Raw genomic sequence first — 13303 nt, 5'->3', positions numbered from 1 at the left:
TTTTTTTTTTTTTTTTTTTTTTTTGTGGCTGGCTAGTATGGGAATCAGAACCCATGACCTTGGGATTGTAAGGCTGTGCTCCAACCAACTGAGCTACCCAGCCAGCCTCTTAAATTTTACATTGCTTCTTACAGAAGTTAATGAGCTTTATAGGCCCTTGCCTGATACTATCATCTCTCCTGAACTAAAATACTATTAAAGTATAAGTAGTCCCCTAAAAAATTGATAATTAAAAAAATAATAATTTTTGCTAGTTTTACCTTCAAAGTCATACAATCCATCATGGCAAATAATCATAAAACACTCACCAATTTATCATACTTTTTATTTAATGTATCCCCCTATCTTTATTATCCCTCAGGAGGGTATTATCTATGTATGTGGGATGGGGGTGGGAGGGGTAGGTGGGAAGGAATGGGCATGGTGGATGAAAGGAGGGGAGAATTAGGAGAGAAAAGAAGTAAGCAACTTTCTTTTTCAGGTCACTATCAGAGGGCTAGGACAATTAGTGGGCAAGTAGCAATTTGTTAAACTAACTCAATTCCTTTGAGTCTTTGTAACTGACAAACTGCTGAGATAGTCTTTTTGTTAACATATTATTTAGGTTCCAGACAAGTCTTTCCAGCCTGAGAGTTGTCAGTCATTTTGAGGTGTTTTGTCTTCTAGGTGTGATTCATTATTCCATTCAAATGTAAATTCCAGGAGGGCAGGAACTTTGAAGTTCATAGCTATATCCCAACATCTAGAAAAGTACTTGGCACATAGATATTTAATAAATATCTGCTAACTAAACAAATAAAGTACGCACTGATTTTGGAGCTTAACTAGTTACTGGGGCAAAGTATGAAGTTCTCATCCAAGGACTGTATGAAGGTCTGATGATCTGAAATATCCAATCATGGCTTTAGTTTCTAGCACTTGGCGGACTAAATACTCTGAATGATTCTCCCAGTGGAAATAACTGAAATGCTAAAAAATAATAAAATAATCTTTTAAAATGTACTGCAGAGGTGCCATGAAAATAAAGAATATACAGATACTAAAAAGAAGTAAAAACAGGAACTCTGGTGTGGTAGGCAGCCGTTTGGCCCCAGTGATCTCTGTGTGCTGTTTTACTCCAGTGACTACGTTTCACTACATGGCAAAGAACTTTGCAGATGAAATTAAGGTTACTAATCAGTTGACCTTGAAATGGGGAGATTATCCAAGTTGGACTAATGTAATCATGAGCCGTTAAAAGCAAAAGAGGAAGGCAAAAGAGTTTGTGAGATGTGGCAGAGAGGGAAGTCAGAAAGATTCAAAATGTAAGAATTTGGCCCACCACTGCTGGCTCGAAGATGAAGGGAGCCATGAACCAAGGAATATGGGTGGACTCTAAAAGAAGATAATGATCCCCTAGCTGACAGCCAGCCAGCAAGGTAATGAGGACCTCAGTCCTGTAACTGCATGGAATTGAATTTTACCAACAACATGTAGGTGTCTGAGAGTGGATTCTTCTGCAGAGTCTCCAGATAAAAATCCAGGCCGGCTACTACTTTGATTTTGGCTTCTAAGCAGAGAACTCAGGTGAGCATGCCCAGACTTCTATCCTACAGAACTGTAATATAATAAATGGGTGTTGTTTTAAGATGCTAAATTTGGGGCCGGCCCGGTGGCGCACTGGATAAGTGCGCCGCTTGGGAAGCGCAGCAGCACTCCCGCCCGAGGGTTCGGATCCCACATACAGACCGGTTCCCGCTCACTGGCTGAGCGAGGCACGGGGGCAACACCGAGGGTTGCAATCCCGTTGCCGGTCCCCGGTCCGGTACGGGGGCAACACTGAGGGTTGCGATCCGTTGCCGGACACGGAAAAAGACAAGACAAAAAAAAAAAAAAAAAAAGATGCTAAATTTGTAACGGAAGCAATAGAAAACTACTACATAAGCTAACCGAGTAAAAAGGCTGGGTTTTACCTTGAGGGTTTCTGCTAAATCCTGGAGATCTTAAGCTTCACCTATGATGAATGCAGGAGGTGAAAGGGACAGGAGATTAAAGCCTAGGTCCACCCAAGGTGGGGAAATGTAATAGGAAACCCCTGTATAAAATTGGAAACTCAAAAGATCACACCCTCAGTATAAGGACACATGGCGACTAAAAAGCCATTCTGAAATAAATTTCAAAGCATATGAAATTTAACTAAATTCCCATGAACTATAAAAGAACAAATTATGAGATTTCTTTCATTATTCTCTCTACATTTTCTTTATTGTATGTATAGACAACTTTAATGCCATGTCAAGTATAAGTAAAGAACTATGTATGACAATTTCTACATAGTAAATTTACTGTCATTTAAGAATAGGCATATCAAGTCTACTGTTTTAAGACTGGAGGCAAATAACCAAAGACTGGAAAGTTTTCAGCTACTGTGATACAGTTTATGGCAAGAAACCTTTTGGAATTCAGGAATGAGAAGCAGTGCTCTAAATGATTCTGAGAGGCACTAAGTGTAGTGGAAAGATCATATTAATTGAGATAGAAAGGAGGATGCATATTGCTGTCTCTAATTTTCTGTTATCCAGTCAAAAATTTAAGTTAAAAAGATTAGGACTCCTGAAATTCCTTTAGCCTCTTTATGCATGAAACCACACATTACCACCACAAAATCTCATTGCTATTAATCATTTTCAAATCAGTTAACTGTACAGGTAATGGTAAACCTGAATTTAGAATCAATAATCAATTTCTGTTTGTTTTTAAAAAATTGTTTTTACCTCTTTTTTATGACATGAGCACAAAAGCACACTGTCACTCATATCTAAATACATGGTGTTAACTAAAACATACAGTATCTAAGCACCTTCATTATACACAGATCTGCACAAAGGCAAACTCATTTTATGCTCTAATCACTGAATTTTAAGACAGAAACAAAAAAATAGAATTGGTTTCTCAAACCTGTTTTGATGTGAATATCTTCTCATGTCTTCTGTTTTTTGAAACTCCCTAATAGCTACTGGCTTTATCGGTGAACCCTTGACCAAAACAAGCAGAAATAAATCAATTTAACATATATATCTAGTACACTGTGATTACACAATTCACATTCAACTTGACATTTAAAGATTTATATATTACATTAAAAAATATTTTAATGGAATCCTCAAATGTGAACTTTATGTTTAAAAGCACTATAGGTGATACTATTGCTTTGATAATAAAAAATATTCATAATCCACAAACATTTATTTTTTAAAAAAATAGATTTCCTTCTCGCTGTATTATATATATTATAGTGACATAGTAATATTTATCGAATGATAGCTAGAGTTGGAAAGGATCTTAGGTTATCTAGTGCAAACTTTCATCTAGGACAGAAATTCCTGCCTATTCTACCTTGACATTTGCTAAGTTTCTCTTGAATATTTCTAGTAATAGGCAGTTCATTGGGGAGATTACATTTCTTTGCTTCTTTACCACCACAAACTCTCTCTTATCTCAGTCACACAAATAATCCTGGGGATGTTGGTGAGATAAAGATAAGACAAAAAGTAATTTCTATTTATGTATATAAATACAGTATTTAAAAGAGAAACATTATTGGCAATTTCACTTATAAACTGTAGAGTAAAGGTCATTTCCAAAAAGCATTTTGAGGAAAATTAAACTGGCTTAAGAGATACAGACCACACACTGAAAAATAAAACAATAAATTAAAGGTACAGGCTTAAAGGTTATCACAGGATATATAAGGATACTTCAAAAAGTTCACAGAAAGATTCTTACTATCTTTCGGTTCTATTTTTCCACAAACTTCTTGAAGTACCCTCATAGTTTGCCAAATGAGAATCTCTAGAAGCAATAAAATCTTACTTAAACATCAAAAATAATCATAAAAATGGGTAGCCTTCAAAGGAAAAACTTTTGCAAAAAGGATACCTAAAAATCAAATATAAAACTATTTATAGTCTACCTTCAAGAAATAGGTATACCATATATAACTAGAAAATCTGGTGAATTACTCCAATGGGATAAAAGCTGATTGCCTTAAAGTCTGGGCATAGGGATCATAGCCTATGGCACAGAATCATAAAGACTACTATACATAAGTAATATATAGCTTGCATTAAAAAACATATTATTACAAAAGAACTAATATAATGAATTAAAGAAATGGTACTATAATTTTTCATAGTAGTATAACAGGCATTTGCAATTTTACTAAAGATACCCCACCTTTACAGCTTAAACTTAAAATGATAAAAGAGAAAAGCCAAAAGAAAAAAAAGGAATCCTTTAAAGATTATAATGTGCATCATTAATTTTAATTTTATTGCAAAGTATTTGCCCTTTGTTCCAGTAGGAAGGCTCATAATTTGAACTACAAGAGGTTTTTATCAGTCACCTGGTACATTGCTATCTCTGAGCTATAGGACTTTGATTCATATAACTTAATCCAACTTTAAAATACAAGAATGTCTTCTGAACACCAACAAAAAATACTGTGTTCAAAAGCCTTCAGATAGGAAAACCAAAGGCTTTTTACATGTCCCACTTGAAGTGATTATTTTCTATTTCTAAAGGGCTACACATATCAGTCTTCAAGAAAGCCCCTAGTCTTTCTCAAATAACCCCTGCTCAGAGCCTGGGACCAACTCCAGACATAATCTCACATACACTAAAGTGGAGCCATTTTTTTATGCTGTCTAGATATACTGAAGAATGCTATTCTACTTGAGACCCCTGGGGGAATTGGCAGAGATTCTGCAGTGGGATGAATGTTCATTTGTTTTCTAAAGCAACTCAATGCTCCACTATAACAGACACCCAAGAATTTTAATAGCAAATAATTTATATTCTTTGTGGCTTCGCATAAAAGCTCTAATACCTACGTTCATTAAAAAAATTCTATGGTTAGGTTTTTATGTTGCCACAAAAGTCAAATTTTTGGTTTAATTCTTAATTATTGATCAAACTATCGTTTACCAGTTAATAACAATAAAACAAAACAATGAAAAGCATCATATTCCTTTGTATCTTCTTCAACAGCCTTAGGATTCCTTTTATTCCTTCTTCAAAAAAAATTTTTTTTTTTTTAAAAAAGATGACCGGTAAGGGGATCTTAACCCTTGACTTCGTGTTGTCAGCACCACGCTCACCCAGTGAGCAAACCGGCCATCCCTATATGGAATCCGAACCCGTGGCCTTGGTGTTATCAGCACCGCACTCTCCCGAGTGAGCCACAGGCCGGCCCTTTTCTTCAAAATTCTGAAATTTGTCTTCTTACTTGAAAAATAAACCTAAACCCTACTTGAGACTATTGTCTGATTTTCTGAATAAATCTGAAAAATTTAGGACTGAAATCAGAAGTGAACATTAAAATGATTAGTTAGGCCTAAACCAACAAATCACTGTCATGACCAAAATTTATTTTATAACCAATTGTTTTTATAATGGGATAGCAACATATTTAGGCTTAAATGCGTTTACTACCTCATGAGAGATTCGCCGCTGTTCAATATATGCCATAAACTGTGAACTCAGGCTGTCTGAGTCCAGTCCCTTGGAGTGTCTCACCTCGTCTTCTTCTTCCTCTGCAGTACAGCTGTCAATGTAGTCAATCTGATCCAGATCATGTTCCACTATACATACCATACACACACACACACCATGAAAAACATTCAAATTAGACAGCCAATTAAAAGACATTTACTTAAATTCTCTCCTTTTCCCTAACATTTTCTATTCTGAAAGTGGGAGGAATAAGAAGTTTAAATTACTAAGCCTTTATTATTTAGTACATGACCACTCACAAAGATAGTGTCCAAAAAAACCTTAGTGCTAATTAACTGAAGAATGCAGTAATTGATAGTAATTATCGAAATGTAGACTTCTAACATTTCTTTTTCTTTTGAACAGCTCCTTACTGTTTTAAACAAGACAGTTTGGGCTTGTGAGATAAAGGGAGAGGAAGATTAAATTTTAAAGACTGAAAGATGCATCTTCTTTTAGGACTTCTTTTCATGTTTTAGATTTAGGGCTTAAAACTATCTCTTTGGGGAGCTGGGAGGCAGAAAATGTAACATAGTCAACTCAAAAGAAAGTAAAAGGCAATAAAAAAGAGAAAGATAAAAGTAAACTGACTTGGAGAGAAAGAAATAGTTACTATTTCTCTTTCTGCAACTGTTGTCAATTGAACTTTAAAAAAAAACCATAATGAGAACAAAGATTTTCCTATTTAGAAAATTACTTTCTAGAGGTCAACACTGTAGATAATTTACAGCAGTTTATGGAGATAAGGAAACCATTTGAGAAATTTCTTCTTCACAAAATAAGAGTGAGGAGAAGCATATAAATAAGATACAGCAACATCATTACTCATATTTCATCTGGCAAGTGTGGGAATACCCCATTATCTTTAAGTTTAAAAGTACTTGTTTTTAACAACTACTTAAAATGGCACACGAGGGAAAAAAACCCCCAAAACCTGCTACTGAGCTGGTTTCTCCAGGGATGCATTAAATCCTGGCCCATTATTTCATGATGTTTTACGGACTGCCTAAAAGTTATAGTTGCTGGAGACAGTGAGTTTGGAGAAGTCTATTTCCTAATTTAGTCTTCTGATTCAATTATTTTTAATATTTCTGTAATTGCAATTAACATAAAAATGAATTTTGTGTTATTAGTTTTATTAATAGCTAAAATAAGGATGGAAAGGCTATATATTTATATCCACATTAGAAACTACGTACATAGGGGCCGGCCCGTGGCTCACTCGGGAGAGTGCGGTGCTGATAACACCAAGGCCCCGGGTTCGGATCCCATATAGGGATGGCCGGTTCGCTCACTGGCTGAGCGTGGTGCTGACAACACCAAGTATAAGTAATTTTTAAAAAGAAAGATACAACAATCACAATAATATATTGAACTTTCAAAAGAAGAAAACAGAACTGAGGTTACCAGAGGTGGGAAAGGAGGAGGGGGAGAGGGAATATGGGAGGAATTGGTTACATTGTATAATGTTGAACATACTAATTATCCTGATTTGATCATCACATATTGCATACAGGTAATCATATAGGGATGGCCGGTTCGCTCACTGGCTGAGCGTGGTGCTGACAACACCAAGTCAAGGGTTAAGATCCCCTTACCGGTCATCTTTTGTAAAAAAAAAAAAAAAGAAACTACGTACATAAATCCATGTTTTTCAATGTGCTACAACTTTTCTTAAGAAAGTAACATCGCTTCTTCATGCTATCTAGACCAGTGTGGTCCAAGAGAAAAAGAATACAAGCCATGAAAGCGAACCACTACGTAATTTTAAATTTTCTAGTAGCCGCATTTTAAAACAAAAAAGAAAAAAGATGACATTAATTTTAATAATATTAGATTTAATAATATTGTCTAATAAATCTAAATATCATTTCAACATATAATCAATATATTATTTTATATTCTTTTTTTCATACAAATTGTTCAAAATCTGATGTGTACTTTATACTTACAGTACATCTCAATTCAGAAAAACCACATTTCAAATGCTCATTGACCACATGTGGCTAGTGGTTACCATATTGGACAGTACAGATGTAGACATTATTTGAAGTCTTAAATAAACTGATGGGGAAAGATATCTCTTATGAGAGAAAAAATTTAAAAGAAGACTACTGAAATGTGAATGGAATGGCAAGTGACAGGTGTAAAGAAGAATTTAAAAAGATGGTAAGGACAAGAAAGACAGCAAATTATTTCAATTATTAACTGAAATAATCATTTACAGATGAAAGCTCATGTCAGATAATATAATACATTTCCGCAAAATCAAAGTCATTTCTCTTGTATAACTGGCCCTCAAAATTTAAACATTAAGATTTGGTAATTTAAACTAAAGCAATCTAGAATGGAACGCTAAAATCAAGAGTCTGCTTCAGAAGCACAAAGAAGCAGAAGGAATTCTGCTTGTTAACAAACTATAAAAACAAGAACAAATTTGTAAATGCCAGAATAAGGAAAACTGGGATTCAGATGCCCCAAAGAGCATAATTCCAGATGAAAGAAAAGGTAACCACTAAGAAATGCACTGAACTCCTGAAAGAGATCAAATAATCACACAGTAGGAATCTTAAAAAGAGACTGGAACTTCAAAAGATGATCATGGTTTAGCCAAGATTAACAAACATCTATTCCAGGTGAACTGTCTCTAATAAAGTTTCCTCCTAAAATAAAAATGAGGAAACATTATATTTTAACTGAAAGCCTGAAAATAGAGAAATTGAAGTTTCATCCCAATGGAAAATTTTTTTTCAATCATATATGAAAAGAAGTGTTTAAAAGAAGAGTGAAGAAGCTACAGATACACAAAGTAGTGGATATGAAAAAGACTACTTTAAAAAGTTAAAGTGATTATAAAGACTTCAGATGTCACTGGAATTATGTTTACCTCCACCATTTGTTACTACTAAACTGTTGCGATTCTCTTGGTACTGGCTTTCTCTTAGTAGTCTTTGTTCTTTAGTAATCTCTGCTACTCGAAGAGGCAGATCTGAAAATTCATCTGCAGGCTTAAAAAAATTGCAGAAATATTAAAAAAAAATCATTTCAAATTTTAGACAACACGGCAGGTATAATATAAACTCATTAAAATTTATATTTAAGAAGAAACAACCAAAAAGCCCTGGAGATGAACTCATTGGTGATGGTTGCACAATGATGTGAATATAGTTAATGCAACTGAATCGTATGCTTAAAATGGTGAACTTTATGTTACGTATATTTTACAACAATTAACGAAAAGAACAAATAGATGGGTATTCGTGACTATAAATATAAATGCATTTAAAGTCTCTTTGTATATGTACCTGTATGGATACAGCCACACTTATGCACACATCCATCCAGACACACACATTAAGTAACCCCAAACTGCAAATGGGCTGTGGTTTAAAATTAATTTGCTATGGACTCCCAGTGAAACAATGTTATAAATGGTAGGTTACTAGTCTTGTTAATAAAGGCTTATTTTATCATTTAATCCAATTTATAGCTAAAATATTATACCTTAGTAATTTAAAAAAGCAGAAAACATAATACCAATAATTAAATAAAACAGAAAAATGATATAATTAGCTAAGAAAGTTATTTATCTTGAGCATATGGATATTCTTCACTAAGGTTCTCATTTCTTTACCCATCAGCCTATAGTCCTATTTGTTTTCTCACCTTCTAGCATCACTTGTACCACCTCTGCTTGAGATTACAAAGCCCTTCAAATTATACACTTCAGTTTTAACTGTCTTAGCTCCTGTTTGGCTTTCCAGGATATGAAAGTATTTATATGAGACAATGAGATAACAAATGTAAAAATGCACAGGGTAAAAAAGACAGTAAAAAGAACGAATACCATTTTTAAGAGTATGGGATTTTTGCCCCTCCCCTGACTTTTCTATATTTTATGTAATGAGAAATTGAATCTAATTAAGACATTTTCCATTTTCATCATTGTATTTTCTCTTAATCAAGAGTTATAGTGTGTGGTATAGAAGAAAAACTTACTTCATTCCCTGACCATCTCTTATCACCACTGTCCACACTATTGAAACCTGAATCAAGGGCTCCATAAGGGCGACCTGAGTACAGTTCTTCATGGCTGACAAAAAGAGACTTCAGTTGTTATCACAAAGTTTGATATTTTAAAAATGAACATTTGAAATAAACCAGGTGCAATATTACTAATAAATACTCTCATGGCACACAGTCACTTAATTATAGGAACAAAATGGTCATTCTTTAAACTTTTTAATATGAAAAACTCCAAACAGAAACAAAGTAAACAAAATAGTATGAGCCCCCATTGGTACTCATTATCTAGCTTCCAAAATATCACCATTCTGCCATTCTTGTTTAATCTATGCCTTCACCCCCTCCACATGCCCTCTCAATTGTTTCAATAGTACCCTTTTTGTGAGGTAAAATTTACATACATTAAAGTGCACATATACCTTAGCCATATAATTTTGACAACTTTATAATGATACTTTGCCAGAAATTTCACATGCATCCCTTCCCAGTTAATTCCTCTCGATGAGCTACTGTGGGCTCCTGAGAGATTAACTACCATCTGATTTTTTTCACTTTAAGATTAGTGTGGAAGGCTGAATAACAATCTCCAAAGATGTCTCTGAAACCTGTGAGTATGTTACCTTACGTGGCAAAGGGAAATTAAGGTTGCAGATAGAAATAAGATTGCTAATTAGCTGACTTTAAAATAGGGAGGTTGGGCTGGCCGGTTAGCTCACTTGGTAGAGCGTGATGCTGACACCAAGGTCTAGGACGCAGATCCCTGTACCGGCCAGCCACTAAAAAATTTTAAATTAAATTAAATTAAAAATCAGTATGTATACACACACACACACACACACAATTTTTAAAACTCATTTTCTGTTGATGGACATCTAGGTTGTTTCTAGCTTTTGGCTACTGTGAATAAAGCTGCCATGAACATTAGTTAAGTACGGACACTTGCTTTCATTACTCTGGGTAAATACCTTGGAGTAGAACAAATAGGTTATATGGTACTGTAAGTTTAACTTTTTTAAAACTGTCAATCTGTTTTTGAAAGTAGCTACACTATTTTAAATTCCCACCAGCAATGTATTTGTGTTCCAGCTACCAATGTATGTATTGTCAGTCTTTAATTTTAGCCATTCTCATGGGTGTAAAGTGATATCTCACTATCTCACTGTGGTTTTTTGTATTTCTCTAATGACTAGTATTTTGTATTTCTCTGATGACTAGATATTGACTATCTTTTTGTGTGCTTATTGGCCATTCATATTACCTTTTATAAAATGTCTGTTCAAATCTTTTGCCAGTTTTTATTTAATTAAGTTAACTAATCAATTAATTTGATCATTACACAGTGTAAACATTTTTTGTGGCCCTTTACCAATTTCTCCCTAACCTCTCCTCCCTCTCCTCCTTTCCCACCTCTGGTGTTCTCAGTTCCATTCTCTCCTTTTGAGAGTTCAAGGAATTATTGTGATCATTGTACTTTTTTTTCTTTGCCCATTTTTAAATGCAACATCAATGAATCTCAAAAATACTTTGCTAAGTAAAAGAAGCCAGAGACAAAATGTTACATACTGTTTGATTTCATTTATATAAAATTCTAGAAAAGGCAAAATTACATGCACAGAAACCAGATCAGTGGTTGCCTGGGGCTGGAGATAGAGGAAAAGGACTAACTGAGAAGCAAAATCAGTGATGGAAATGCTGCACGAGAGTACTTCAAAAAGTTCATGGAAAAATAGAATTGAAAGATAATATGAATCTTTCCATTAACTTTTTGAAGTACCCTCATATATCTTGTATATACCAGTGGTTTCATGACTGTATCCATTTACCAAAATTAATTGAAGTGTACACTTAAAATGGATAAATTTTACTGTTTGTAAATTATACCTCAATAGAGCTGTTAAAAAAACCAAAACTGCCCAACCATTTTGCCAAAATAGATGTACCTTTTTTACATTTCTATAAGCTATGTATAAGAGCACTGGTCACTCCACATCCTTACCAACATTTGGTGTTCTCAGTATTCTTACTTTTAGTCATTCTAGTGGATGTGTAGTGATATCACATTGTGACTTAATTTGCATTGCCATAATGACTAATGATGTTGAGCACTGTTTTTGTGTGTTTAACTGGCCATTTATGTATGTCTCTTTGTGAAGCGTCTGTTTTTTGTCCATTTTTCAATTGGGTTGTCTCTTGATCATTAGGTTGCACGTATTCTTCACATGTTCTGGTCACAAGTCTGTAGTCACAGACATGTTCTGCAAATATTTTCTCCCAGTCTGAGATTTGCTTATTCATTTTCTTAACATTTGCTTTTCACAAGTAGATGTTTTTAATTTTGATGAAATCTAATTTATCAATTCTTTTATGGTTAGTGCTTTCTGTGTCCTTAGAAATTGCTGCCTATCCCAAGTCACATAGGCAGATTAGAAGAAGAACGCAGATATTCTTTTATACTTCTTCTAAAAGTGTGATGGCTTTAGTTTTTGCTTACCCTTAAATATATTTTTTAAAGTTAGCTTAACTAGAATTCTAAAACATGATAAATCCTATTTTTAAAAAATGGTCTATTACTATTTTTTCTAATTAGCCTTCCTAAGTTGAAAAGCAACTTTCAATGGTACAAATTTATTTTATTTATTTTAAAGATGACCGGTAAGGGGATCTCAGCCTTTGGCTTGGTGTTGTCAGCACCACGCTCAGCCAGTGAGCCAACTGGCCATCCCTATATAGGATCCGAACCCATGGCCTTGGTGTTATCAGCACTGCTCTCTCCTGAGTTAGCCACTGGCTGGCCCTCAACGGTACAAATTTAAAATAACGTTCTTCTGGTGCTGAATTTTGTATTCCATATATTCTTACACAGTTCATGTTCATAATTTTTTAACAAGTTATAATATCATGCTGTCAAATGCAACAGAATTTAAGGTACAGGGAAAGAGCAATGCACTTGGTATTTTACAGAACAGGAACCAGTTTTACTACTTACCAACTATTAGCTCACAGAAGTTACTTAACCTTTGTAAAATGAGGATAAACCATTTCTACTCACCTGCCATTCACATAAAGTGAAAACTTTATGTCAACTAAAACCAAAACAAACCCCTATGCGAATGTAAGTCAGTTTTTACAACTTGTCACTTATTTTATTGATAATGATTTTACTTTGTATGTAATAATATATAGACCTATTTGTCCAATATGCTAATTAAGCACTGATTATAAAGATCCCCAAACACCTTCTGGCTATCTTCATCGTTTTTCTATGCTCCCCCATAAAGATCATTTAGGGGGGAAAAAAAAAAAAGCCTCTTACTCTAATTATAAAATTACTTTTCTAAAAGAGAAGCAGTTAATTTTCCCCGACTTTTTATTCTGAAAAAAATTCATGTCTATACAAAAGTTGGGAAAGTAGTACAATGGATATCTACATGCCCTTCACTCCAACTGTTAGCAGTTGAAATGTTCTATGTATAGTATCTCCATGATCTGTCTGCTTTGATACTTCTTTTAGAGTCCAGATCTTTTTTTTTAAAGATGACCGGTAAGGGGATCTTAACCCTTGACTTGGTGTTGTCAGCACCACGCTCAGCCAGTGAGCGAACCGGCCATCCCTATATGGGATCCGAACCCATGGCCTTGGTGTTATCAGCACTGCACTCTCCCGAGTGAGCCACGGGCCGGCCCTAGAGTCCAGATCTTTTTTTTTTTTTTTTTTTTTTTTTTTTTTTTTTTTTTTCCGTGTTTG

The 13303-nt window shown here is 34.5% G+C and overlaps 1 protein-coding gene across 7 annotated transcripts in view; it reads right to left on the bottom strand.

Moving 5' to 3' along the window:
• The window catches only part of LRCH3 (leucine-rich repeats and calponin homology (CH) domain containing 3), a 119036-nt gene that overhangs the window by 45851 nt on the left and 59882 nt on the right, over window positions 1-13303 (bottom strand). For 5 of the 7 annotated variants that reach the window (XM_008570702.1, XM_008570700.1, XM_008570701.1 and 2 more), the window contains exons 7-10: window positions 9532-9625; window positions 8420-8540; window positions 5473-5621; window positions 2938-3014 (exon numbers count right to left, since the gene is read on the bottom strand). In XM_008570702.1, coding sequence (XP_008568924.1) covers window positions 2938-3014; window positions 5473-5621; window positions 8420-8540; window positions 9532-9625 — 441 coding nt within the window. The remainder of the gene's footprint in view (window positions 1-2937; window positions 3015-5472; window positions 5622-8419; window positions 8541-9531; window positions 9626-13303) is intronic. The other 2 variants (XM_008570705.1, XM_008570703.1) reach the window with 1 other exon arrangement.

The sequence above is a fragment of the Galeopterus variegatus genome, unplaced genomic scaffold, assembly GCF_000696425.1.
Source record: "Galeopterus variegatus unplaced genomic scaffold, G_variegatus-3.0.2 Scaffold624, whole genome shotgun sequence".
Taxonomy (NCBI): domain Eukaryota; kingdom Metazoa; phylum Chordata; class Mammalia; order Dermoptera; family Cynocephalidae; genus Galeopterus; species Galeopterus variegatus.
The sequence above is the reverse complement of the archived record's forward strand: the minus strand, read 5'-3'. Positions and strand labels throughout refer to the sequence as shown.